The sequence below is a fragment of the Diceros bicornis genome, chromosome 23 (genome assembly GCF_020826845.1).
Source record: "Diceros bicornis minor isolate mBicDic1 chromosome 23, mDicBic1.mat.cur, whole genome shotgun sequence".
Lineage (NCBI taxonomy): Eukaryota > Metazoa > Chordata > Mammalia > Perissodactyla > Rhinocerotidae > Diceros > Diceros bicornis.
The window spans coordinates 29435359-29459768 of NC_080762.1; the positions used below are offsets into that span (position 1 = coordinate 29435359).

General features: G+C 36.0%; 1 protein-coding gene across 6 annotated transcripts in view; it reads right to left on the reverse strand.

Annotated features, from left to right (window-relative positions):
* Positions 1 to 366: 366 nt before the first annotated feature.
* Positions 367 to 24410, reverse strand: part of LIN28B (lin-28 homolog B) — a 144781-nt gene continuing 120737 nt past the window's right edge. For all 6 annotated transcript variants that reach the window (XM_058566551.1, XM_058566552.1, XM_058566557.1 and 3 more), the window contains one exon: positions 367 to 5266. In XM_058566551.1, the coding sequence (XP_058422534.1) occupies positions 4897 to 5266 (370 nt within the window). In that variant the 3' untranslated portion in view covers positions 367 to 4896. The remainder of the gene's footprint in view (positions 5267 to 24410) is intronic.

Here is a 24410-nt window from a genome sequence, read left to right on the forward strand (position 1 = left end):
CGAGAATGAAGGAAAATTCCAAAATGGTTTCTCTACAAGGGTTTTAATATTTTTGTGAATTTCAGGCTACTTTTCCTGAGCACATGAAGTCTGTGCCTGGATTCGCAAGCTGGCACACTCCATGCTGGCTAGTGCAGGACGATTCCTAACGGTGATGGGATGCATTTCCTTCTTCATTCATTCAGACTGAATTTATTCACCATCTGTACTGTCATAAGTCAATTCCATATTTATAATCACTGCTATCTGAGGATATCTTAAAACTATTTATGCTTAGATTGGTGCAAATACTGCCTAAATAGCCTTTTATCCATTCACTTAATTTAGCAATCATACAAATCATAAAAAAATCTCCAAAACTCATCATAAATGCCAACGTTATATGTTTTATTTTTAATCAAGTAATTGCTTTAAACCTCAAAATATCCATAATTGACAGAATAAGACATTAGGCATGAAATGAGAATATAAAATGCATGGTCTGCAGAAAGGCAAACAGTACTTTAGTCCGTCAAGACGACTGTACATGAGTGAAATGCCATCCCAGCATCTACTCCATTTTTGTCCTTTAAAAACATACAGTTCAAGTGTTTTTTATTTTCACTTGTAAACAACATGAGTCAAAATGGACAATGAGGTAATCTAAACACTACACAGGATAATTTAAAAACACTAGATAAAACACCATATTAAAGACATATAGAAATCAGTGTTCACTTTGGTCTCCAGTATGGTTAGAGCTGTTAATACCAAAAAGCAACACACGCACTAATTAAAGCCAGCTTGGCGGTGGCTGCCAGTGGTTGATAGATGTAAGTAATTCAAGAGGTAGTCAAACCACCATGGTCAAGCTGCTAACTCTCACAAGTGTTAAGCCACAGACGTATTAAATATCGTAATAGTTTCTCACAGTACAGTACTTTACCATAACTTTGCAGCTTTGTTCCAAATATAAAATGGAAAAATGATTCATAGGTCAACCTTTCACTCTAACTGAACAACTATGACACAAATCACACAACCACCACGTCTTAAAGAGGCCGTTGACAGCTATGTAAGACAGAATTTGATGCTTTTAACAAGTTGTTCTTCTCTAAAACAAATAAATCTCATTAAGACATCTAGAGAATTAAAGTCAGTACAGCCGCACTTGTACACTTTTCCCAAATTTTATAACCAAAGGGGAAATACACATATATATTTTATGATAAACATTTCTTAGAGAAAACAGATAAATTAATTTAAATTAACTTTAAGACTTAATGAGATTTCCCATGTCCTGTATAATTCATCTTACAGTGAATGTTACAACGTCTACTAACACTTATGGGCTTCTATTCACAAACTAAATACAACTAGCAGTAACTTGGGGCCACAGTGGTGCAAAATAAAACTGGGCCAGAACGTGAAAAACATTTCGGCAGTAAGAACATCCTATATTCGTAGATGGACCAATGCTAACAACATGATGTTTCTTGATCTTTTTCGCTACATTGCACGCTAAACTTCCAAGTTATAAGCAGGTAAAAATCTTTGTAAATCTTTCAATTGTAAAAATACATCCAATGTTTTCTAGTAAAGACTAGAAATGCAAGTATAAAAATGTTTCTACTATAATCTGCCATGTAGCAATGAATAGCTCACAGGGCTAAGAGACTGGTAGTGCATCTTTCTTAGGAATCACACTTGTGTTGACATAGGGGGGAGGTCACAGGGCAATTAATTTGCAGACCTCCTGCCCAACCCATTAGTAACCCCTGTAAACGGATGCTGCACACAGACCCTTCTCCTCAGTAGCTAGAAATGGCATTGCACGTCCACGCTCTGTTCACTCCTTGGCAAGCTAGTGCTAGTTAGTTCTGTGCCGAGGGCAGTAATGCTGCCTCAGGGCAGCACAGACACAAGTGAAGGAGATTGGCATCTTTTCTACTTTTGCCCAGCATGAATACACTTGTACACCAACCTCTCCTCTTGCTACTCCTTCCTGCCCCCAACCTCTGGGCAAAGGAGCTATTTCCAAGATTGCTCCTCTCTTCTGTTTTGCTTACATGGAAAGGTGCCCATAAGTCTTTAAACTAAATACACGACAACTTTAGGGAAATGCTTGGAGACTTTGCTAACTAAATGAGATGCTTCATTATTCACAAGTGTTTGTCAGAAACATGCAGTTGTGAATTGCTATCTATAATATAGATAAAAAGGTTGTGTACCAGAGAATTATCAGCCACTGTAAGGCTGGAGCAGCATAAAGGTGTGCTATGCATCAACTATGAGGTAGCCTTTTGCTGTAAACAGAATAATAGTTCACCCATGTAAATGGACACTGTGCTCACATCAGTGATATTCACATATGCAAAGAGTTCGGGAATTCTGCTTCAGAGTACTTTTCACATGAAATAAAAATAGGAGAACTGATATCTGATACTTGGAAATTTTGATCTATGTCAAACTCAGAGGTAGTTATTACTATTTAGCATCAGTACATAATACTTACATAAAGGTCTAAGTTATTTGGTTTGTTTTGAGTAAGCAGGACTGTAGACTATTCTGTAAAGAAACAACAACGACAACATTATATGGTATGTTCCCTGAGCAAAGTTCTTTGTCCTGAGTATGTTATGTAATAGTGATAATATTCTTATATAAAAAATAAACCCCAACTTTTAATCATAAGATAGGTTTGGTATGTGCTCTTAGTTCAGTCTGGTAAGATGCTTAAAATGATTTCAAATTGCACCCATAAGGTCCACAGTTATAAAATGTTTCTCGGTATTTTTTTTTTTAACCACAATCTCAGCTCTGAACTTTTTAAATGTAAACAGGGAATGTCCAATTCTCAAGTCCATAATTTCCTATATCTATAAGGTCAAGGAACTTTGGTTTGAATTTTCAAAGTGACTTATTATGTTTTGCATTTTTACTGTTAACCTGCTTATTATACCTGCTAAAAATTAAGCAATGCCACTTTGATTTGTCTACATAATTTAAATAAGCTTACGATCCTCACATAAGGCAAGGAAGTACTTCTCTACAGCTATATATCACATTCAATATCGTCAAAGGTAAGCTTTGCATCACAGCACACTGATATTTCAGTATATACCATGGAGATTCTCAAAAACACTGTCATGGAATTCAAGCTGAGTTGTGAAAGACTGGCAGCCCAGCCTGAGGCATTTTCTCCTTATGCGTGGCATGCTGAACAACAGCAGCAACTGTACAAGTCTCCCATGGCAGGACGAGTTGGGGAGGGAGCAGAAGCTGTTCAGCAGAATGTGTCTCATTTGAATCATGCTATTTTCTTTTTTCTGATTATCTGAGCTTACACCAACAGGCTCATACAAAACTATATTTATTGCCAATGTTAAGCATTAAAATTAATTGGTACCTTCTTAGAGATGTTTCAGAAATTTACCCATAACATCTCGAACCAGGATGACACTAAAATAATTTTAAACCTAAAGAGACCAATATAATGATTGGTCCCTAGCCAGTTTATTAATATAACTGAGGACCAATGTGACAAGCGTCTCTATCCCCATCACTGCATGTTCTTCCTGAATCCACCATATAGGTTACTCCAGCATAAGTAATAAAGGGAACTTCCATAAGATCAATTTTATTGTATAAAATACTTCTAGCTCTCTTGTAGGAGAGGTTTTCGGACCTCTGCCCCAGATTCATTGTTCTAGTTGCCTGCCACCAAACACTGCATTTTTTAATATTATTCAAGGTCATACATATTGGGCAATCGTGAGCATCCACTTAATTTTCATTCTCAACCCTGGCATTTTATTCATATCTGTGCTGTTTTCTTTATTTGTTTTAGAAACAAGTTAGATAACTCACCAGGGGAAATAAAAGCAGCCCCAAAGATATACACCAAATGACTGGAGTTTTCCTCCATGGTCTCAGTAGTAAACAAGGAGGGCCCCTGCTCAAAGTGATGGTTCCAAGGATTGACTTGGTCAAGGGAGGCTGCTGTCGCCACGATCCCTTCAAAACCTCACAACGTGTAAAAGATTATAATGAGCTGGTATCAAAATACCACTGAAAACAATCAAGTCACTACATTTATACATTGCCCTCCTCTTCATTTCTCTTAATAGGCATCTAATTTACAATCAAAACATATATGAATCAAAAACATTGAAATATCGGCACAGAAATTACACATTCATTGTCTTTTCTGGAGTTATGTATCCCAGATTCAAAAAAAAGCTATGGCAGTCAGAGGCATATGGAGTTAAGGAACTGCCTTCAAGGGGTTGGAGGAATGGGGGACAAGCTCTACTGATATCAAGAAAAAGAGGCAATCCCAAGTTTGGAAGAACTGATGTCTTAAAAACTTTTAGTACCATATGATTGGCAGCTCTGAGATCTGAAGTATCCTTTGGTTTACACAAAAGGTAACAGTCATGTTTTTATTTTTGTGTCATATAAAGGGAGTGGTATTTCAAGAAAAACTCCAGGGGTTATTTTCAAAACCATCTAAAATGCTCCATACATGGGTTTTCAAGGCTTGGGGATGTCCAATTCTGTGAGGGAGGGTGTGTGCTTATATCTCTAGACACACATATATAAAGACAAACCCTCTTTATATATGTGTCTACACTCCTATATAAAATCCTCTGACACACACAGAGACTCACGCTCTCCCCCTCTCACACATGCACATATAGATACACATTGTATCTCCTTCTGCGTAACATAAAACATAACACCCTGCTCAAATGTAACTTGCTTAGAGTGATTTGTCTGTTTAAAAAAATTCACAGTTCCTCAACAGTAGTTAAAATCCCAGGTCAGCTGCTGTTTGTGAAATACTGTTCCCCTGTACTTGCATGAGGTAGACTTCCCAACTGGGGAAAGAAAACGATACATTAACACGAAGGGTTATGTCTTTTTCCTTTTTTGAACAGAAGGCCCCTTTTTGCTTTGTTCTTCTGCTGCTGCAGATGACTTCGTGGAGGAAGCTTCTGGAGGTGACCTGCCTGGCCACTCTGAGATCTCGGACCTAGCCTCCTGAGGAAAGGGTGGTGATGTACAGCCATGCCCTCCCCCCATCTCTCGAGGGAAGGTCGAAGTGCATGGCTGTGATTCTGCTTCCTGTCTTCCCTGAGAACTGGCGGGCGACTGCACAACAGTTTTATGTGGGCAGTTTGCCACCATGTGCGTGATGCTCTGACAGTAATGGCACTTCTTTGGCTGAGGAGGTAGACTACATTCCTTAGCATGATGATCAAGGCCACCACAGTTGTAGCATCTGCAACAAGAATAATGAAAACATCTTAGAAGTAGGGCGCATGTACCATAAAATACACGTTATAAATCAAAAAGATACTAAAATACACAAACTGTCAACAAGATCAACTTCTTTTTTTTTTTTTTGTGAGGAGGACTAGCCCTGAGCTAACATCGGATGCCAATCCTCCCCTTTTTTCTTGAGGAAGATTGGCCCTGGGCTAACATCCGTGCCCATCTTCCTCTACTTTATATGGGACGCTGCCACAGCATGGCTTGACAAGCGGTGCGTTGGTGCGTGCCCAGGATCTGAACCTGCAAACCCCTGGCCATTACAACCAAGCATGCACACTTAACTGCTGGGCCACCAGGCCGGCTCAAGAGATCAACTTCTTTTAATGTGCTTTTTTTTTGGTGAGGAAGATTGGCCCTGAGCTAACACCTGTCAGCAATCTTCCTCTTTTTTGCTTGAGGAAGGGTGGCCCTGAGCTAACATCTGTGTCTACCTTCCTCTATTTTGTATGTGGGACGCCACCACAGCATGGCTTGATGAGAGGTGTAGGTTCGTGCCCAGGACCCGAACCTGCAAACCTTGGGCCGCTGAAGCGGAGCACACTGAAGTTAACCACACTGTGCCGCCAGGCCGGCCCCTAACGTGCCTTCTTAATAAGTATGCAATGCTATTTATAATATGTTGCTTCAAAAACTAGCATCACCAAAATGCTCCAGCAAAGTTGTAAAACTAGCTGCACTAAACACAATAGTCAATGAAAAACAAGAGTACCAAAACATGAAAGAATATTTAATCACTTCTATATAGAAATGACTCCTTTTTCAGATCTGACAATTAGGTTATTCTAAAAGAACAGTTTATTCCACTAGGGGGCAGCCATGTTCAACAAAAAACAACCAGCTAGTTTTAAAAGGACAGTTAAAAAATACAGCTATTGACCTAATATGCAATGCCAATTCATTCAGCAATTGGGAAAATTATAGACCAAATTAAATTTTATGAGTTTAACATTTCTTTGGGTGTTAATTATTTTGGCTGTGGAAACCAGCTGAACTGGAAGAATGCGGTGAAATTTGATCAATGAGAAAGTCAGATGTCTATGGTGAATGATATCTGGCAAATTACCAAGTAATTTTAGAGCAAGACAGTAAGTATCTGAATCAGAAGAATGCTATAAAACAAAGTTTCCAGATACTTAGACCAGAATGATGAAGGCTGATGCTAGTTCAGTGATGAGAAAAATTTACTTTCTTTCTTCTGTAAGAAATTAGTTTTCCTTTAGGGTAAATTCTTCTAAATTGAAATAAACACAAATCCATCCTTACTTAATATTTGAATGCACGCTGGGGGCACAGCTTTGTACGATATGTTTGAAAATTTGACTTAGCTTCTAAATGCTGAGCAAATAAATTATCTGGAAGATATATTTGCTCAATTTCAATCAGATTTTCTTTCTTTTAAAATTTCATATTAACAACAATGAAACAAACTGGAGAAAATAAAATTTTATATTTATAAAGGTTTTTAATCTACTTGTTGATACAGAATTTGCTTACTGATTTGTCTCCAAATGAAATAGTTTTAAGAGCTTTCTATTTTAAATTTATTTTTCCAAGTACATTTGTGACTCCATAACTCTCATTATGAAACACAAACAATATGTCAACATTTTTAAAAAAATGATAGCAAAATAGGTGGTAACTGTGAGAATCAGCTTAAGACCATAAAGACAACAAAACAATTAATCATAATTGTGTGTGTGAGCATAGCAAGCTTAATAACTTATATAGTACCGTATACTTCAAAGACAAACTACTTACTAAGCTACTACTAACTTACTGAGGAGTTTATGTAGGATACTTAGTATTTATCTTCTGGGATAAGTTATAAAGAGTGAATTTTTTTTACTTTGCAAAAACTAGGCTAACTACCGCGTCCTCCAGTTATCAATATTACCTTACAGATTTTAGAATAATGGATTCACAAGATGGGCTTTTATTTGCAATAATTGAGTATTTATGCCAGGAAAGAAGAATGCATATTTTCAAAAATTAAAGGGAAAACCCAAGAAATCACTTTTCCTGATTAAATAATTTATTGTACAATTACACACCTTAATATAACAGCTTCAGGAAACAATATAACAATGCAGATTCAATATTGTTTAAGCCATGTGTTCTAAGAGATAATGCAAAATTAAAGAATAATAAAAATTACTGACTAATTCTTGAAATTCAGGTCCCCAAAATAACACACTCAAAAATGGCATCTTTGAAAAATATAACCATAATACTTAATGTTTTCCCATATCCTTCTCTTCTATAATGAATAAGTGAATTCTTAAATTAAATTTGCCTATCTATAAAATATATTCTTTTGAATTAAATTCACTTCCTTGAGGATAATATCCATTCAGGAGCTCCTTTTCCAAGAGAGAGAAAATAGGTTAAAGGCTTTAGTAATAGGGTAGGCTCTCCCGCGGACACATCAATTTCATCAGTCACTGTGGTATGCACTGTGTTATCCAATTCAGGGAACCATTTTGCCCACTCATTTACCAAAGGCCTGAAGTCAGGATTCCACTTTTACAAACGGGTCTTCCATCATATGCTGTATGTGCATTTACCATTACATTTGGGTTGTAAAAGTTATTTTTAAGGATACTACATAATTTTGGTTTCCTTGCATTTTGATCCGCATAGTTAATTCACTCCCCTAGCTTTTCAGATATGTGCTATCATGAGGCCAGGCTGCCTTCTACAGAGAAGATTTGCATTCAGTGTATATGTGGCTAGCTTTAAAAGGGGAGGAGTGGTATTTATTCTCCTCTTCTATTTAATCATTCAATGTCAATCACTTTCCCTAAGAGCACAGATCATACCCCATTATGAAACCCCTGCCTTCCCAAGGGACTGACACCAAAATGGAAACATTCAGCTACCTTTCAGCTCACAAATGATACCACACCACACACTCCAGACCATCTCTACATGGTCCCAGTCTCCTTTGTTCACTCTCCACACCTCTCCAAACCAGCCTGCTCTTGTGAGTTTGAATGAATTTTACCTTGTGATGCGAGCATAAAAATGGCATGTATGCCAATGTATAGCTACATGCTTAAGAAATATAAGGACACAGACTCCAAGCAAAAGGCTATATACAAAGAAAACTATAACCATACTTGTTATATATTCCCACAGCCCAACATAAAAAGTAAAATGATTCATATTAAGTATTTTACACAATGATGAACCAATGGCACAAAGGATATTTTCTCACATAGTAAACATAAAGATAAAATAAACAGAAATGTTCAGATTAATCTTAGAACTTTATCAAGTTCTTCATAAAATTACTTTATAAATACTTTAATTCTAATGAGCTAGCACATTCTACAAATATTACTTCTTATTTAAGATACTAAGATGGAAGATAATCAAATTGGAGTCAATTTTTTATAAGACTGTCAAAATAAGATTAAAATTTTTAAATGAAAGGAGAATTCCAACAATAGATATAGTAGGACAGAAGCAGCTAAAGTAAATAAAAACAAATCTTTTAGGGCTTTAGAACTATTTGATTACATTATGACATAAGGAATCAGGTGAGTCTTAATAAACTAATCCCACACACCTACATTAGGTAAGTTAATCAAAACATATCCAAAGTTCTGAGGATTCCATAATAAAATTGAAAACTCTGATTCAGAAATCAGAATTTAGAGCTGCTATGACCCTTAGAAAAATTCTCATTTTTGGGGTCCAAACCACAGAATAAGTAAAGTATATTTTCAAATCACACCAGCAATAATGGTGAGAACTAAGCTCAACTGAAGATCACTATATTAGAATACAGACATTAATTTTTAAATGATAGCTCAATGACTTAAATGAAAGAATTCATCAATTGTATATGCCCCCTGGATCCTGAAAGTGATAAAAAATTGGGGAGAGAAGTGACACTACAGGTACAGAACCAGCTTTGCTGGTCTAAAAGTATAATGGAAAAAATAACTTAGGCACTTCTAAGTATTTGAAAGTGTTAACTTAAGAATTTATATGGAAACTTAAATCCATATTCTGGGGGGTTTGATGGGAGTGTTAGGACAAAGATACAGTGATCTTACGTAAGCTTCTCAAGAGGAAGGAAACGTTGAAAGCAATATCAAGGAGAGAGAATAGAGTGGAAAAAGAAGTGCAAACTATGTGGCAGGACACAGATGGATGAATATAAGAAAGGAGTTCATAAAAATCCCTGGGAAAGAAAGATGAGAAAGGATCAATCAAGTTTCCAAATGGGAGGCCAGAGGGGCTAAAGAAAAGTCCCAGATTAGAAAGAATATCAGAAACTAATTTGAAGAAATGATAACTGACTTTTTGAAGAGACTGTTTATCATTGTTAACCTGATAGAGTCCAACTAAAATCCAGAAATGATACCGACATTCATCAAATCTATAGTTTTTGGTTTTAATATGTCTGAACACTTGTTATCTAATTCAATTTTGTGGCAATCAACCCAACACTTGGGAATGTTGCATCCCAGTCTGGTGGTGGGATGGAGGTGGATGGGCAGAGATGCCATCAGAGAACCCAGAAGAGCAGGGAAAAAGGGAAGGATCCAGAGTGTAGCTTTTGATGGAAGCAGTCTGCCCACCCTGTACCTCCTGACGGTAAGAGAGACAAATTCTAAGACCAGCCTTCCAGAAGGCCCCATTTTGTTCTGATAGCTTCCAAACAATCTAAATTTACACCTGGGTATAGTTTATTCGCTCCACAGGATCTGCCCAAAATTGCTAGGAGGCAAGTTAGAAAATGTGGATGAATCACAAAGCTAGAATGGCCTTTTAACAGTACATACATTTTCTGACCTCTATCAAAGCAACCTATTCTTTACGTGAAATTCCGTTTCTTTTATTTAATTTGTCTTATGTCCAAACTCCTAAGACTGTAAGCCAATTAAACAATAAGACATTTTAATAAAGTTTATTTTATATATTTTTCGTAAGTACAGTGGTAAAAATACTGAGTTTTAAAAAATATTGGCTACTGGTGATGTTTTTTAAAAAAGGTTCTGATGGAACAAATACATATTTAACACCAGAAAATTTTTAATTTGTATCTTTTGAAACACAGAAGCCAGTAGTCCCCTCAATTACCAAAACTCATGCTAAAAATAAAATGATCTGTACACAGTAGGGCTGAACATATTGCTAACAGAATTAAAACAATAATAAGAGGTTCAGTTTATTAAGAGCTTACTATGTTCCAGATACTGTGCAACAGTTTTAATGTTACATAATTTAATCCTCCCCTAAACTCAACGAAGAAGGTACTACAATATCTACACTGTGTTGAAAAAATTAAACTCACAAGAGTTTACACAGAAGGAAATTTTAATTGAAAATAATATATTTCACTTGCACTTTCACTATATAAAAACATTATACCCAACAATATTGATGTAAATTTTACTGTATGTAGCTCTAAAAAATATAAGGTCCTGAATTTATTTTTTTTATTTCTACCCCTCTTGTATTTTATATGCTGAAAATCTTTGTCCAAAAAATTAGTAAATAATTTTTCCATTCTCCTTAATCATATGTTTAAGACTACGAATTGGAACTTCAGGTTGACATGCTATAATTAGAGCTATCAAACTGACTCAATGAAATTCCAGTCAAAATAAAGAACATTTTAGTTGGCCCATGAAGTCATACTATGATGTGAACAACTTACTTAGGCCTCACAATAAATAATGCAATGAGATTCTATTGTTTGGAGTGAATGTAAATTGAGACTGCCTCTCTTGGAGGGCAATTTGACAGTATATTTCAAAATATTAATACACATAACCTCTGACCCAGCATGTCTAACTCTACGAATTTGCCCTACAGGAATAGTCACTGATAAGCACAATGATTTGGGTACTAAGATATTAACCAGAGTGTTGTCCATATTGGTACAAAATAGAAAAATTAAATGATAATTATATTAACAACAATAATAAATACTTATGATCAAAACTAGGTAGTCTGACTACAGAGTCCTGCTCTTTACTACAGAGCCACAAATACATGAAAATGAAAAAGAAACTAAAGCCCACATATACTGAGAAACACTCTACAAATATTAAAAGGAATGAAATCAAAGAATATTTTAAAAACAAAGTAGATCTACATGTATTAACATGGAAAGATTTCCCACATATCAAGTGAAAAAAGCAAACCACAGGATAATACATATGTATAGTATAATCCCATTTATGTTTCAAAAACATGATATATGATTATAAGGAACTGTACGCATTTTTAAATGCATGGGAAAACCACTGGAAGGATAAACAGTAAATTAACAGTGGTTACATCTGGGGAGGAGAATAGAGGTAAGGTGAAGGGGGACTTGCATTTTACTCCATAAATTTTAGTACAGTTTCTTTTTTAGAAAACAAGAAAGAATTTATATATTATTCGTGTCATTAAAAAAAGAGCAATTATAAAGCTTCCATTTTGTAATTTGACCTTCATTATTATTGTTAGTTATCTGACAGTGAAACTGTATTCTAGTAGTTCTAGAATTATCTTGGAAGCTTTTAAAAAATACTTACGCCTGGGCCCTACTCCAGACCAACTAAATCAGAATCACTGAGAGTGGAGCCCCAGACATCAGTACTTGTTAAAGCTTCCCAGGTGATGGTGAGCAGCTGCTTGAGAACCACAACTGTATACAAACCTGAGTTTAGCACTGACAGCTTCAGCAAGGGCTCACTCCCTAATCCCAACCACAAGGACTGTGGTTCAAAGCAGGATAAATCTCCCAAAATGCTGTTTCAACAAGTCATTGACGGATGGGAGGGAGGAAGGGAGGAAGGGAGGACGGAAGGAAGGAAAAAGGTGTGTATATACCTTATTTTCTTCCGGGAACTAAAAATGATTCCCTGAAATTGTTAGCTGTGACAGCACAAAAGCCCACAACCTTTTCCCATCACTGATCCCTGCTTATTTTGGAAGGGAAACATTGCAAAAACCTACTGAGTTTAGCTTCAGAAGTAGTTTCTCTGTTTCTGAGGCCATTATTCAATTCTTTGTTCATCAGTCAAGGATGGGTTCAATGCGTAGGCATCCATGTCATCAAAATGGGTGATAATTTACAGCTCTTGAATCAATTGCTACTTTCTCTAAACTTCACCAGCATTACCAATTAACATTTATTGATTTCCCATAATAACTCTTTTAATTCTCCATCTTCTGTTGCCTGCATCTAATGTAATTCTCAAAAGCATATAAACTTGTTTAGTATAGATATACTCCTGCAAACATTTCTAATGGCCAAATTCAGTTGGCTATTACATAGAAAATTACTTTCTTATGAATATAATAACAAGATCTCTGCTTTTTATACAATTGATTAGCCATGGAATTTTCAAAAACTCTAATATTTAAACTACATTTTGCTTAAGAGAGAGCCAACGATATAGTAACTACTGCTCACTGTTTTCTATACTTAGAAAAAAAGGAAGCGCATAATAGATGGTTTAAAACCTGCATAGTCAGACCACCCTAATGGTAGGCTTTCAATATTATTATTATTATTATTTTTTTTTTTTGCTGAGGAAGATTCACCCTGAGCTAACATCTATGCCAATCTTCCTCTATTTTGTATGTGGGTTGCTGCCACAGCATGGCTGCCGCCGAGTGGTATAGGTCTGTGCCTGGGAACCAAACCCCAGGCCGCCAAAGCAGAGCACGCCAAACTTAACCACTAGGCCATGGGGCCAGCCCCTCAATATTATTTTTAAAAAGCAAAATTTACTCAGTATAATTGCCATTCAGTTTTTCCTGGTGCATAATAAACAGTAGATGTTTGGATGGCTCTGTACTGCCTAGTTCTAGTCACAGCAAGCAAGGGTCAGTCTGCTACCGCATGGAACTAATATGAATTCAAAACTCTAAAGCTGCTGGCAGTAGAAATTAATATTCTATGTCTCTTCCAAACCTCAGTTTTCAGACCATTTACTAAACCGATCTGGGGTTTGCACTGAGTTCGAAGGGTATTTTTTACTTACCAACTACTGTTCTAACCTCTTTCATCATCTAGCTCTGTAAGAAATTATCGAGATCCCGTGCCTGTTAGTGGGTTCAACTGCTTATAATACCAAAGCAATCATTTTCATAAATTCAAATGAAAAATAGAAAAAAATTAGCACTTAAGAATATCTACTATGTGCACAACTTTGTACTAGATGAAATGTACGCGAATAGTTACCTGGATAGTAAGATTTATATATTTACATATTTTATCTTGTTTGATGTCTTCTCCCGACTGTTATCTGAATTGTCTTATGTTACTAGTTTTTGGAAACTCTCTGATTAATGCCATGGTCTGTCGTCTGTATTGTAATGCCAGCTAAAAATGCAAGAAAGTATCTTGAAAACCAGCTAAAATATAGTAATAGCTCTATTCGCAAACGTGTCATCATCTGATAAAAACAAGAAGGTAAGATGGAAAATGTCGGGGACAGACACGCAATGAGTGGCAGTGCAGGGTGTCAAAAGTAGGGATGGAACGTGTAGCAGTTTTAAAAGAGAAGAGGATAGGAAAGGGGAGAGAAATTACTGGAGAAATGGGGGCAAAGGGAACCTTTTTCATGTAAGGGCCTTTCAATCAGGTATCATTATACCCCAGACATTTTTGTATTTTATTCCATTATGTTTAAAAAGTACTCAGTAGATTTTGTGGCAACTTCATGGAACGAAATTCATTTTCGAGAATTTGCTACTTCATACCATAACTTGAGAAGGAGGACAATAATGAATTCTAGGTCATAAGTTAAATCTGTATTTGAAATAGAAATGTTATCTCTCTTTTAGGTGACAAACAACATCCCAGACAGGTAATCTGTTCTGGCTAATGGAAAAGTTGAAAAAAACAAGGCGAAAGATGTACTCAAACACAGATAACTTAATGCTTTCCAATTTCTTGAGAGTAAAAGTGGTTTGTTATGAAATAGGACCCAATCTCACATGCAGTGGGTACTCTGCCAGCATTGCTTTCACGATCCCAACACAACTAAGGAAGAATGTCCAGGTCGGAACACCACGCACACACACACATAAATAAAAGCCACATGCATTTTTGCAGTGGCAGTGTTACCACTATCCAAACTGCAGGTTTAAATTCATCCTTGTTGGAACCAAGGTCGGTCACACTGACCTTTAGGTATAGAATACTTTTAGAAGATTAGTGCTGGTATCAAACATGAAGGACCGGGAAGACATGCAATATTTAACTTGTCTTGAAATGGTTAAAATTAGGTGTTTGCTTAGATGGAAGAATCAGATTATAACACGCAATCTGAAAATGTTGGTTCATTTATCTATTACAGTGGCCTTGCTGAAAACTTAAACCCCCAGGGCTGCTTGCTTTTCCCCAGACCGACCATTCCACATTCGCCAGTGTCAGAGGTGCAACATCTGTTGTAAATAAGCATCGGCTCAGCCTGAAGAAATACAATTCCACCACTGCTTTTGTGTCCGCTTTTATAAATGTTTTTTCCTTGCTCATCACGTGATTTCTTTTAGGCTTTGGCTCTGTAAACCAGCCTTATTTTTATGGTTGACATTATTTTACAAGTCATTCTAAAGTGATACCTTTCTCCTTACGTGTATGTTGAGATTTTTTTTCTTACTATTAACCATTTGGCCAGAAGCACGTGACATTTTAAAACAGGAATTTCATCATGATTACTTGATAGGCGAAACAATAATTTGTTATCTAGAGAAGTGGATGTAACATCAAAACAATATATGAAAGAATTTAAATACATAATAAAAATATCTTAGATATAAAAAAAAATATCTTAGGTATATAAATAAGGACTGCAAAATAAAAAGGTGACTAGCTGTTATTTTATGACACACAGCTCTCTGTTAAAACAGAAGGAAGAGACAGCATGAGAAATTTCAAAGGAAAGAAAGATGTATAGAGGTCAAGAATCAATTTCAGTGGCATGACTGATGAACTGTACAGAAGGTTAGATAACAGTTCCAGATTTATACTAGTTGTTTGCAAGCTGGAGGCAAACAGAGGGCTAGATTAAAAGATGCTATCCTAGTTTTAGCCAAGTGAGTTATTATTATTATTTAGTCAAATGGGTTAATCAAATCTTTGAAGTTACCGTGACTGAGTTACCTTTGAGTGTTGGTAGTATCTGAGTTTCTATGAAGATAGTGTTAAAACACCTCCCTATTGTATTACTGAATTAACACTAACACTGATGGGCCGGCCCCGTGGCTTAGCGGTTAAGTGCGCGCGCTCCGCTGCTGGCGGCCCGGGTTCGGATCCCTGGCGCGCACAGACGCACTGCTTCTCCAGCCATGCTGAGGCCGCGTCCCACATACAGCAACTAGAAGGATGTGCAGCTATGACATACAACTATCTACTGGGGCTTTGGGGGGAAAATAAATAAATAAATAAAATTATAAAAAAAAAACAACACTGAATTATTGCTATTTTACTGAATTAGTAAGAACTATGCGTTAACTTTCCATTTTGACAATGTTTATGCGAGTAGCATTAAAAAATATTTATAGAGGACCCGTTGTCCTAGAGCATGTTGCTTGGTGTGATCTATCTAAAATGTACCCTTAAGATTAATTCAGGTGCAAGAGGCAAAAGAAGATTATGCCAAACCATCTCCCGTCTCTCTAGCTACACAAGAATCAGGAGGAGTTAAAACTGTTCTGCTGAAATCACCAAGGAAAGGCTTCTAACGATCGATAAGTTTGATCTCCGTCCCAGCACCAGCTATTGGCGAGGGAGATGACGAAGCACAGATGAGAAGTAAATGACTGCTGTCCACTCCCCGCTCTGGCCCAAATGGTCTTCTTGTCACTGACCCTATATATTGCCCTTTGCCAGGAATCAGCGGTTCCTAAATTGTTCACCATGGAGGTAGGCAGGTGAAAATTGAACAAGGAAAATTGCTACTATGTTCAGATAAGCTCCATAAACTGTGATATCATCTCCTCTCTGTGTAGGTCTGATCTTGAAAATTAAAGCTTAAGGTCAGGTAAGGTATTCTTGGCCTCATGGCTATTTCTGTTTTCCCTCCTTACTGGTTGCAGCTTCACGTCATCCAGCTTTTTATATGACTAAAGCTTGATGGGCAAGCTGCTCAAGCGTCCCTGCAGATCTTTTTTCTGATCACTGATCTCTTAAGGAATCGTGTTTTCCTATTTGAACACTTGAAGGCTGTGACCCTGTGCATACACGGCCACTGATATAAAAAGAGACAGCTGTCAAGCCAAGGATGGAGGTAAAAACTGAAAGTAGGGGTGAGAAGTGCAGATAAGTCCCTGGACGGAGCCAGAGTTGTTTACTCACATCCAGATACTCTTAGTAAGTGCTAACCATTAGGGCTAGATTCTACACATTAACAAATTATTTGTGCATATTCTATAAGCCAAAAAATGGCTTGTCTTGAAGACCATTCCTTGAGTATTTGAACGATGGAATTTTCATCTCCCTTGGTCATCCTTTGAATTTGGCTAGTACAAGTTTACATGAAGAATTTGGTTTATTCTCTTAGTGGGACAAAAGAAACAAAGCCACTGAATAATTTTTCTGTTTTTCTAACAAAAAAATATCCTAAAAAATATCCTGGCAGGTGTGGTGAAAGGAGGTAAACTTGTCTGGATAATACTTGATTTTTTTACTCTAAAAATGTATATATTTCAGAAAACTAATAGATACTTAAGAATATGATAGCTGCAAATGGCGAAGTGCCATTTATTTATCACACTGAATATGAAGTTCTCTTTATATGTTGTATTTTTATAATTTAATTGAATACAACACGTGTAGGGAAAAAGTTGTACTTCAGTAGAAAACTCATTGTCTAGATCTAGAGCTTTTAATGGATTACCTGATTCTGATTCTATGGGAGTTATTTCACAGCTCTTTAAATTGCCAATAACTGATAGCAATGCAAAGTTATTCTCGCCTATAGAGAGGCAAATACTGTCCTGTTCAGGTTCAACTGACTTCCTTTTCCTGCTGTGGAAGATGCTAGTTTTGCCTCCATCTGCATATTAATTTTAATCTTCCTAATCTACAAATGTGTCTGTTCTTTGGATTCTCCTTTGAACAGGTTTTAAGATCTGCCTGTTTCCCTTATATGAGTTAAACTAAATCTTTAACACTTGCTCATTTTATATCTGTATGAGAGTCGTGATGTTACTTTTTTTGAAAACTATCCTTTAATTCTTATACAGTAAATATGCACCACAGAAATCACCGGATGAGATGCAAAGATCATTATGACTTGCTCTTCAAGCACACAGAATCTAGAAAAGAGATAAGACAGATGCACAACTAACTTTAACCCTCAGGGTTATTGGACCCAATTTTAGCTTTTGTGTTTCTTCTCAGTGATATTTTTCCTACACCTTGAAACATTTGGCTCTTTCATAATCCTGAGAATTATTTCCCACTACACTAAAAAGGAGCTAATAAGAAAATTTAAGTTTTTCAAAGAAGACATACAAATGGCCAATAGGTACACGAAAAGGTGCTCAACATCACTCATCATAAGCGAAAGGCAAATCAAAACCACAATGAGCTACCACTTCACACCTGTTAGAATGGCTATTATCAAAAAGATAAGTAATAACAAGTACTGGCAATAATGTGGAGAAAAGGGAACCCCAGTGCACTATTGGTGGGAATGTAAATTGGTGCAGCCAGTATGGAAAACAGCATGGAGGATCCTCAAGAAATTAAAAATACAACTACCATATGATCCAACAATTCCACTTCTGGGTATATATTCAAAGAAAACGAAATCACTGTCTCAAAAAGATATCTGCACCTCCATGTTCATCATAGCATTATTTATAATAGCCAAGACATGGAAACAACCTAAGTGTCCATTGGTACGCACACACACACACACACACACAAAATGGAATATTATTCAGCCACAAGAAGGAAATCCTGCCATTTGTGACAACAGGGATGGACCTTGAAGGCATTAAGCTAAGTGAAATAAGTCAGACACAGAAAGACAAATACAGTATCATCTCACTTATATATGGAATTAAAAAAAAAAAAAAGTCAAACTCATAGAAACAGAGAACAGAAAAGTGGTTGCCACACATCTATGGACAGCTAATTTTTGACATGGGAGCCAAGAACATACAATGGAGAAAAGAAAGTCTCTTCAATAAATGGTGTTGGGAAAACTAGACAGCCACATGCAAAAGAATGAAAGGAGACCATTGTCTTACACCATACACAAAAATTAACTCAAAATGTATTAAAGAGTTGAATATAAGACCCGAAACTATAAAAATCCTAGAAGAAAACATAGGCAGTACACTCTTTGACATGGGTCTTAGCAGCATATTTTCAAATACCATGTATGACCAGGCAAGAAAAACAACAGAAAAAATAAACAAATGGCACTACATCAAAGTAAAAAGCTTCTGCACAGCAAAGGAAACTATCAACAAAATGAAAAGACAACCTAACAATTGGGAGAAGATATTTGCAGACCATATATCTAATAAGAGGTTAATATCCAAAATATATAAAGAACTCACATATCTCAACAACAAAAAAACTAACAACTCAATTAAAAAATGGGCAAAAGATCTGAACAGACATTTCTCCAAAGAAGATATACAGATGGCCAACAGACACATGAAAAGATGTTCAACGTCACCAATTAGGGAAATGCAAATCAAAAGTACAATGAGATATCACCTCATGCCTGTCAGTGGTTATAATTAACAAGACAAGAAAAAACAAGTGTTGGAGAGGATGTGGAGAAAAGGGAACTCACATACTGCTGATAGGAGTGCAAACCGGTGCAGCCACCATGGAAAACAGTATGGAGATTCCTCAAAAAATTAAGGATAGGACTACCATACAATCCAGCTATTTCACTGCTGGGTATTTACCCAAAGAACACGAAAACACGAATGTGTAAAGATATATGCACCCCTATGTTCATTGCGGCATTATACAAAATAGCCAAGACCTGGAAGCAACCTAGGAAGGTGCCCATCAAGGGACGAATGGATAAAGAAGATCTGGCATATACACACAATGGAATACTACTCAGCCATAAAAAAAAGATGAAATCTTGCCAGTTGAGACAACATGGATGGACCTTGAGGGTATTATGCTAAGCGAAATAAGTTGAGAGAGAAAGTCAAATACTGTATGATCTCACTCATAAATAGAAGATAAAAACAACAACAAAACAAACACATAGAGACAGAGATTGGACTGGTGATTACCAGAAGGGAAGGGGGAGGGAGGAAGGTGAAAGGAGTGATTAGGGACGTGTGTGTGGTGATCGGTTGTAATTAGTCTTTGGGTGGTGAACACGATGTAGTCTATGCAGAAATAGAAGTATAACGATGTACACCTGAAATTTATACAATGTTATAAACCAATGTTACCTCAGTAAGAAAAAAATAATTAAAATAAAAAATAAAGAAAACCAAAGGTGGGAGAAACAGGGAGAGGTTGATAAAATGGGACAAACTTTCAGCTGTAAGATGAATAAGGTCTGAGGATCTAATGTATAACATGGTGACTATAGTTGATAACACTGTATTGTATAATTGAAATTTGCTAAGAAAGTAGAACTTAAATAAATGTTCTTACCAAAAAATAAAAAAAGGTAAATATATGAGGTGATGAATACATTAATTAACTAAATGGGAGGAATCCTTTTACAATGTATACATATACCAAATCATCATGATGCGCACTTTAAATATCTTACAATTTTATCTGTTAATTATACCTCAGTAAAGCTGGGGGAGTGGAGAAAGACTATTTCCCTTACAAGACTTCACGCCACCTTAATGTTTTTTCTCTTCTCTCGTATTTTATATAATTTTCCCCTCAGTTTGCCTACTTCTCAACTCACTATGCTGGAAAACATTGAAACAAAAGTCAGGAGAAATGAGCTCTTGTTTTTAGCTCCACTATTAACTAACCTTCCCTCTCACTTGCAAGACAGTGCTAGGACTTGAATTCTCTTGATTCTCCCCCAATCTGAACTGTCTGTGATCTTGGAATCTCTCTACCCTCGTAATGGGCAACTCAGCCTGGTTTTATGACTTTCTCCAAGAAATATCTGCCAGCCCAGTAGTGGGCAATATGAGGTAGAAGAGATCCAAATCTATCTACAGTAGGGATTGGCAAGGGGGATGCCGGGGAGGGACAAGAGGGTGAAGGAGACTAGTTTGCTCATAAAAGCATTATTGAAATGAGTCGGTCCAAGCTGGGAGGAGATGCAACTGAGGCAGAAGGAACTCAGAGGATGAAAAAAAAAAGGAGGAGAAGATTTCAAATACCTAGACTCAACAGTCTCAATCTTCTCTACTTTCATAACCCTAAATATCAATTACACTACCTGTTCATCTGGAATCGAGATTATATCAATGATCACTCAATTGCCCCATGCAATCCTGGAGTTCACAACTGTTGTCAGAGAACTTAATCTGTTTAATATCATTCTGTAATGCCTCCATTATACTCTATTAATTATACAATTAAATTATTTTCTTAATAACCGTATTGAACTTAAGGCTTATCATAGAAAAAAAAGAATATTTAAAAATGATGTGATCATCTAGAGGGATAATAATATCGTGAAATAAATCATCACTATTTCATCATCATTTAGTTTTCTTACTACATTGCCTAGAGTATTGTCTGATCTTTCCAGAAGGTATAAAAGACGTCAGAAGACAGGATTTTTGTAGCCTTTTTCTTTTTAACCTTTCATTGAACACAGTTGAGAATTGAGAATTTTTCATTTTGTCCCCTTAACGGCAAAGAGAAGAAAACTAACAGAAGATGTTTTGCAGTTGTCAGATGAATAAGAACACAAATACAAAAAGAAAGATAGCAGTACTCCGGACTCTAACAATGATGGTGAAATTAATTGTATAAGCTAAATCTTCATTTACAAGTCTTTATATAAGATAATATCCTAGAAATATATTCTCAAACTCAAGAACCAATGAGTGAACAACATATTTCCATGGACAAAAAGGAAACTTGTTATCCAGTTAGTCATTCTACAGGGAGGATGTCATCATGCAATATTTTTTGACAAGAAATTGTTGCTAAGAGGACACATAACAGTATTCTTTCACCTGTTATCAAGTTTTTCTGGTAATTTACTTGATATGGTTCATAAGTGAACAAATGCTGAAGGCACTGACTGAAAGGAGATAAACAGCATAGAAATGAATAAGTTCCTTGAGTTGATCATTCTAATCAATGTTTAAAAATGAAAATGTTTTGCTATTATAGAATGAAGAAAATGATCGTCCTCTCTTCAATAAAATTATGAGCCATGAAAGTTTCCAAAGTATTGCATTTTGAGGAGACAAGCACAAGAAGAAGAAATAGAGATAATAAAAGGCTGGAATCTCTTAGAAATGTATTTGAAATCTGGATCAATATTTATAAGAGGGGTATGTTCCAGGCTCATCCATGAGCAATTACTTGCATTCAAAGGATACTGCCCGTTTCGGATATGTATGTCTTCACACCAAAAATATATGGAATAAAATTTGGGTTTGTTAGATTTAAATTCTTATTTATTTCCACCATAGTTGTTTTTCACAACATTCCTTTATTTTTATATCTGTTAATTATTTGTAAAATAACTTTTAAAATATGCTTTAAAAGGGTCCACCGGACTCAGACGGTAAATCATGATGACCAGTCTTCCTGGTATATTGGTGGCTGATAAAATGTAGAACTTTATAAATGTCGGAAGAGACAGAAAGTGTTATTATCTTTTCAAGAGAAGACATGATCACAATTATTGGGAGTAATAAGAATGGTTTTGTAAGGGAGCTGGACTGGCTACAAGCTAGTTAAAAGTTAATAAGAATGAGTAAGGTTTATATAGATGGAAGAGAAAACATGCCAGGTGAATATACGGCATGAATAAGAAGACAGAAGTGGAAAACTGGAGGATGTGTTTAGCAAGGCAAGTTGGCTAGCTTGGAAAAGAAAATGGAAACCAAGATTACTGAGCAGAATATTAGATATATTTTAAATATTTTAAAAATCTTTCAACTTGCAGTTGGAAAAAAATTGAATTTCAAAGTTGATATATACCTTGCTCATGACCACAACAAACCTACTAATGGAGAGCCCAGGATTTCAGCCTATAACTGCTATGATCCATGATAAACCACTTAATCTCCTGGGTTTTCTCATCCATAAATAAGTTTCATCATCCAGGAATTCTTTTTAAATATGATAATAATTCCCACTTACTTCATATGGTTGCTGTTGGTGTCAAGTGAGATAAATATTTTAAAATGCTTTGCAAATTACAAAGCTCTATAAAAATGGTAGGTGCAATTGCTCTCCCAAATCTTGGATATTATATTCTCCAAGCACTTCCACCCCACTAGTGGTAAGATAATTAATGGCAGAAGAACTGAAGTTCTCATGAATTAGATGGGGAAGAGCAAAAATAAACAACAGGAAAAGCTTAAAATATTTTCCTTTTTTCAAGAACATTAAGAGAACAAACTAAATAGCCTAATAATGATATTTTGCATATCTTATGGATGCTTTATAATTAAATTGCATTTACCATTCCTTGTCCACTGGGATTTTCTTTACCATCTCCTACTCTTGCATTTTGATGCAGTACTAGTAAATTAATGTACCTTGTTGCAGATGTCATGCAATTTTTTCCAGTATGTAGTTCACTGTTGAAATGTTCGATATTTTTCCGATTTATATCTTGGAGTCCCGAAAAATCAAATCTCAGAGTAATTTTGTTCTAATAAATTCTATCAGAAAATTTTGTAGATGAAGAGAATTATAAAAGTGTTAATCTGTGTATAATAGTTTCACGTATGGGAAATTTGCTCACTATTCCTATATTCTATAAACTATTATTTTACCTATTATATTGGTTTTCTTTCTATCTTTCTGACATTATTTTCCTATCTTATTCTCAGTACCTTCCTGGATTCACCAAGATCTAAAACTTATGCTTGTCTATTATCTCTCCTTTGAAAAATTGATCCATTTCCTTTAAACAAACTATTTTCTTTATGCTGATCACTCACAAAATATTCCCACTTTGATGTCTTCCTGTAATCTCAAACTCAATTTATCTCTTCAAGGCCATTTTGACCCTAGTCTCCAGATCTCCTCCAATACTGACTGATTTTCCTTTAAGTTCCATCATTCATCATTGTATCCACAGTGTTTATTGTTACATTAGTTGATTGGCTCAAAGGAAAGGAAAAGGTATTATTAAAATCTTCACTATCTTTTTGTTCTTTAAAAGCAAAATGAAAATCGAAAAAAAACCTCTCAACTCTCCTAAACCTATGAACAGTCTTAGCTTCCTGTCCATTTGGGGAGAGATTCCTTGTGTCTTGTCTTTATGCCATGCCAAAGATGGTCATGCTAACTGATACTCCAGGTGCATCTATCAGCCCCCTTGGCCCCCTCAGTCACCAACTAGTGATGACCAAACTAGTAGTATTTTGGATAATGTAAATGAAACAAACAAAAATTTATTAAGTCAGTCACCATGTATTATTTTTTTAAATAGTGTAATAAAATAATAATAGCAATGAAAAGGAAAACTATTAGGAGCTGTTGGAACCTGAAGGTGAAAAACGATTTAGTACCAAAAGCACAGTATCATTAAAGTGGGCAAGGTGTAGAGTGACTAATGTCAAAAAGAAACAAAAGCACAAATTCCCACCTACCACACTTCTTGTATCAAATATTATAATCATGTGTTCTAGTCAATATTGCAAAGTAATAGGCACCCACTGAGCTATCATGTAACCCTATGGCAGAAGCCTCATCTCCCGAGCAAAAACTACCAAATTCAGCTCATGTCCCTTTATCTACTCATCTTTTAACACATTTTTTTACCTTTTTAACCAAGGTTCAATAATCACTATATAAGGAGTTTTCAAAGAAGTAGTAATGGGAGAACCAAAAGTTAACTATATGTTGATGTACATCTTTGGAGATACTGCTAGTCTGAAACTTAAGGAGATGCTAAAGTAGAAGTCGCAGATTTGGGAACATCATCGAAAGGACAGACAGTAGTTAAAGCCATAGGACA